At 46.4% G+C, this 5,784-nt stretch overlaps 1 protein-coding gene across 1 annotated transcript in view; it reads left to right on the top strand.

Moving 5' to 3' along the window:
- The window catches only part of LOC109969118 (leucine-rich repeat neuronal protein 3-like), an 18,465-nt gene that overhangs the window by 12,268 nt on the left and 413 nt on the right, over nucleotides 1–5,784 (top strand). The window contains exon 2 of the mRNA XM_020615794.1: nucleotides 3,732–5,781. Within this exon, the coding sequence (XP_020471450.1) occupies nucleotides 4,096–5,781 (1,686 nt within the window). The 5' untranslated portion in view covers nucleotides 3,732–4,095. The remainder of the gene's footprint in view (nucleotides 1–3,731; nucleotides 5,782–5,784) is intronic.

Genomic DNA, 5,784 nt, shown 5'->3' with positions numbered 1-5,784 from the left:
AGCGGCCAGGCTGGCGGCCCCGCCCAGCCACACAGAGCTGCTCTCGGGTCATATAATGCACTGCTAAATACTTTTATCAACAACAGGAGACTTTCTCTGTGCCGGAGCCTCGTTCTAAGCGCTGTGAGCGGCAAGAGCCAATACCACAGCCAGACTGAGCAGAAATCAGCTGTTCTTCAGGAAGCAATATCTGCAGAGACCGCGATCTTTGACAGAGGTAATGGCATTTCAGTCACTACTATGCTGTGTAGCTTTACTGGTGTGTGCAGAGCTGGACACTAACCCTGCCAGGCTGGTGTCTGCTGCTTCAGACAGTCCAAAGAGAAACATGAGGTAACAGAGGCAGAGGATTCATGCTGCATGTTGTGGATACAGCTAACTTGTTGCTAATCTGACTTTAACATGTCTTATTCAAGAGTACTACTGGCTCCTGACACATTACTGTGTGGAAAAATGTTAATTTGATAAGGGGAAGCCAGAAGGAAACTCCAAGTGGGCCTTCACCAAAGCAAGGAAGAGGCCCAACACCAACAGGGAGAAGCCAGAAACAAGAGGGGATAACACTGTCATCCCTTATGTGGCTGGTTTATCAGAGAAGCTAAAAAGGATATTTTGCAACCACAATATCCCAATCAACTGCCAGGGAACACCCTGAGGCAGAGACTGGTCCACCCAAAGGACAAAACACCCAGACATAAACAGAGTGATGTGGTGTATGCAATTAAGTGTAGTCAGGAGTGTAACGATAGGTAGATTTGAACAAGACAATGCAAACCTCACACTGCACATTACCAAGACCTGGCTGTGGAGGAAAGGGGTGTGAGTGCTGGACTGGCTGCCTGCAGTCCCCACCTGTCCCCAGTAGAGAATGTGTTGTTTGCAGGAAGAATGGGACAAAATGACACCTGACATACTGAGTCACTTGGAGTCCTCAGTCCCTAAATGTCTTTTAAGTGTTGTGAAAAGGAATGGCAGCATCACACCGTGGTAAACGCTTAACTGTCCCAACTTTGTTTGGAATGTGCTGCAGCATCAGGATTGAAGTGTTTATTTTGAACCAAGAATAAAATTGATGAGGAATCACATCAAATAATTTCCTGCAGCTGCTGTCACCAGAACACGTCCCTCATACCGTTCTGGGTCCAAATCACTGCTGAAATTGTCACATTTTCTCACTGCAGTCCACACAGAAGCTGCTGCACTAAAAATCTACACCTCATCTACATAAAATTGGGTGCTGAGTTTCAAAACATCATTTAAACCCTGAAGAACTCACCACCATTTGACCACTTTTTCCACTCATCCAACACAGCTGATAGCAACTTGACAGCATAGTGCCAGCATCATGAATGCCAGTCCCCACTCTGATCTCCATTTTATGTAACTGTGTGTGTGCACGAAGGGGAAATGAGTGAAGTCACTGCAGGCTCTTGGTGTTAAGTAATAAGAGGGAAGTGAGTGTGTGAGCATCATGGAAGTAAACGAGAGATTAAATTAGCATTAGGCGGCATCTCCTGGGAGCACATCTCCACCCAGAGGACACAACAGCAAGCATTAAACACTCCATTTAACATTCACACCATGTTCACCTCATTAGTATTTCAGTTGTGTTATTGTTTTGCTGTTTGTTACTGTACACAAGTGAGGTGTTTCCACGCTGTGCAGAAGCTTTTACATTATACTACAGTACAGCAGCGTCCTCCTGTCTCTGGGCGGGGAGAGGCCGATGCCTGCAAGCATTTGAATGATTTGCATAAGAGCAACACAAAACCGACCAAGAATGACTGCAAATGAGGCGAGCCATGTAGGGATGATAACACGCAAATGTGAAGGAAAGCAAAAGGCAGTATCGCTTAATTATACATCGGCTAACTGAGGATTAATCTGTTGTGACGCTGCTGTTGCAGAGCAGGTGGGTGTTTCTTACAGATGGCTGAGGCAGACAGAGTGGAAGCATCAAAACCTGTTTACATAAGAAGATGCTGTCAACAAAACAAAATGCCCCATTACAGTCCAGTTACCCCACACCCCTAATATAAATTTAACAATCTATCTACAGTGTTATCTTCCTGATGGTTCAACATGGTAGTGAGCTGCTCTCTCTCATGTTTCCTTCATTTTTTACCATTAAAGGGTTTTTGGGGGAGTTTTTCCTGATCCAGTCTCATGGTCTAAGCACAGAGTGTCACATGCTGCACACGCCGTAAGGCACCCGGAGGCAAATGTGCGATATTGGTGCAAATAACAGCAGACACGTGTCAGCAGTGAAATGTTAGGTGAAAAACACTAATTACAATGTGTCTGTCCTATTTATGCGAAAACATTTCCCTCTTTAAATTTTCTCTAAACTAAATAACAAAATATGTTTGTTATTATGTGGTTTTCATCCATGTTTTAAGGAATATTTCATAACTCATGATCATAATGAACATTTGCACATTCCTAAATCAATACTTTGCAAAATAAAGAATAAAGCTTACAAACTGTATTGTGCTTATAAATATATAACATATGATGTATATTTTTATGCATTTTATTGTAATTTCTAATTGTATTCATTTTATTACTTTTAACTAATAAAAGCTGTAATTCCCAGATGAAAATAATTATTCCACTGCAAAATGTGCACTCAAAATTATACGTGGAGTATAATTTGTTGTCAACAAATTCCATAACAACCAACGATGAAAAGCCTCCAAAGTCTGAAATATGAAGAGACAGGAACATGGCTGCTGTAGCTGATTTCGACTCAGTGCCACATGCACTGGCCTGTTGCCAGAAATACTAAAGTGGCAGATGAGTATTAATCCCCAACAGACACGGCCTGAGGAACGTCTGCTACGTTGTCCAGCTGTTTTAGGAAAGTAAAGCAGAAGCACTTTGAGAAAGAGAGAGAGGGTGGGGGACACAGTGGGAGGGATGCTCTGCCATTTCTGCAAACCTGTGCACACAGATACCCGTAAACAAGCTAATATATGCATGAAGTGTCAGAGCTCATCCTCATCAGCCACCGGATACTCCAGCCTGACCGACAGCTTCATCTACTGTCATACACTCAGCTGTGGCTTCTGCACTCAAGGTCACAAATTAATCAAAACATCAATATGTGCAGTCAACACAGGCAAAGCCTGCCGTGCACCTGTCCCCTGTACCAACAGCTCTGATCCAGAGCCTCATGAATTATGTAAAAAGCAGCTGAGGAGTCACAGCTCGAGACCTGTGTCAGGCTCGATGGGTATTTTGGTGGATCTACAATGCCTGGAGTTTGTGGGTATCAGCTGTGGTGTGGTTTGTGTGTCTGACTCGATAAGTGTGTACAGCTGCACTGTTCACAAGACACGAGAGGTTCGGTTGTGGTGAAGCTCTGTTAATTACACCACCAGGAAAAGAGGAACTCTGCAGTGTTTTGCCTCTCGAGTCAACATACATTTGAGCATCATCTTTTTCAAAGAGCAAAAACAAACACTGGCCTGTGAGCCACAGTCCTCCTGCCTTTCAGCCATATAACAAAGACTCAGCTGCAGCAGTTTTGGATTCATACAATGTACCTAATTCAAATAATGTACCTAAGGTCAAATTAATCATAACTCACAATTCAGGTGGTGCAAGGAAAGCAATAAAATCAAATGAGGCTGAAAAGGCTTAAGTCTCAGGACTCCTAAATGTCAATATGCCTTCATATCTCAAGAGCACACTGTTATAATGCCCTTTTTTCTCTCCTGTCTCCACAGATGGAAACTGACAACACTGACAGCGACGGAGGCTAATAATGATGGAAAGCAGAATGATTCGTCCCCAGCCGGAGCCCCGATACTCCTCCACCGTCCGTCTGCTGCACACCGCTGCACCCTGAAGGATACAGTGACCTTGACATATTTCAGTGTGCTGTCAGCCTGGCACGGACCAAACTGAACGGTTGGCTCTCTTTGCCAAGAGCTGGAAGACGACAGGGCCATAGCTTCAGGGAGCAGGCGTCAGCAGAAATCCATCCTTGTCTTGCTGCAGTAACAAATGAGCTTTTATTTGTGAAGTTAACAGCGCTAACAGCTGACTCCACAAGGGCCATTTACTGGCTGAAGGGAATACAGGGCCAAGATGAAGGAGACAGCAGTTATGGCTTGTTTGCTGGCTGCCATAGCTCTGGCCTCTGGGGGGGGCGGTCACTGCCCCCCATTGTGTCGATGTGAGATACGTCCCTGGTTCTCACCCAGCTCTGTTTACACCGAGGCTGCCACTGTGGACTGCAATGACTTGGGCCTCTCAGTGCTCCCGGAGAGACTCCCCTCAGAAACACAAGTGCTGCTGCTCCAGACAAACAACATCATTAATGTGGAGAAAACCTTGGATTACTTGGCCAACATCACTGAAATCGACTTGTCACAAAATAACATTTCCTCTGTGAGCGGCGTAAATCTGGGGCCTCTCCTCCAGCTTCTGTCGCTCCACTTGGAAGAGAACTACATTCAGGAGCTTCCTGACAGCTGCCTGGCTTTTCTGCCCAACCTCCAGGAGTTCTACATCAACCACAACCTGATTTTCTCTATCAGCCCCAGAGCCTTCTGGGGTCTGACCAGGCTGCTGAGGCTTCACCTCAATTCCAATCGACTGACAAGCATCAACAGCCGTTGGTTCCTGCCACTTCCCAACCTGGAGATCCTGATGCTGGGAGAAAACCCCATCCTCGAACTGTCAGATATGAACTTTAAACCTCTGACTAACCTCAGAAGCCTTGTGCTTGCCAGGATGAATCTCACTGAAATCCCTGACAATAGTCTGGTTGGTCTTGAGAACTTGGAGAGCATCTCATTTTTTGACAACCTGCTTAACCGAGTCCCCCGAGCAGCACTGACAAGAGTCCAGAACCTGAAGTTCCTGGATTTAAATAAGAACCCCATTGAGAGGATCCAGAGAGGGGACTTCATGGATATGATGCATCTTAAGGAGCTCGGCATCAACAGCATGCCCAAGCTTGTATCCATTGACAGTTTTGCCCTGAGCAACCTCCCTGAGCTTACAAAAATTGAGGCCACCAACAACCCCAGGCTGTCATACATTCACCCGAGGGCCTTCCACAAGCTCCCCAGGCTGGAGACTCTGATGCTGAACAGTAATGCTCTGAGGGGACTCCACCACAGCACTGTAGAACCCCTGCCCAACCTGAGAGAGGTTAGTCTGCACAGCAACCCCATCTGCTGTGACTGCATCATCCGCTGGGTCAACATGAACAGGACGGCAGTTCGGTTCATGGAGCCTGACTTCTTGTTGTGTGTGGAACCCCCAGAGTACCAAGGCCAGCATGTCCGACAGGTGCACTTCAGGGAGATGACAGAGATCTGCCTTCCTCTGATCCCACCTGGAAGCCTCCCAGATCGGCTCGAGGTTGGTAAAGGGAGCTCAGTGTCATTACACTGCCGGGCGTTTGGAGAACCAGAGCCTGAGATCTACTGGGTGACACCGCTGGGTGAAAGGGTCCTGCCGGGTAGTGTGTCTGATAAGTACTACATGTACCCTGAGGGAACCTTTGACATCTACAATGCCACAGAGCAGGAAGCTGGCTCATACATCTGCATTGCCCACAATCTTGTCGGGGCAGATCTCAAGTCAGTGACAGTTGCGGTGGATGGATACTTTGCCCTGCCTTCAAACCAACCTTTACATGTATATATCACATCTGTCCAGTCTCACTCTGTGATGGTTTCCTGGAAAAGCACAGGTGGTTTGGTTTCACAGCTAAACTGGTCCATCTTAGGCAAGGGCAGCCACCTCTTGATGCCGCTCACAGCC

This window comes from Monopterus albus, unplaced genomic scaffold (genome assembly GCF_001952655.1).
Source record: "Monopterus albus unplaced genomic scaffold, M_albus_1.0 scaffold170.1, whole genome shotgun sequence".
NCBI classification, from domain to species: domain Eukaryota; kingdom Metazoa; phylum Chordata; class Actinopteri; order Synbranchiformes; family Synbranchidae; genus Monopterus; species Monopterus albus.
This window is presented reverse-complemented; position numbering and strand designations above follow the sequence as displayed.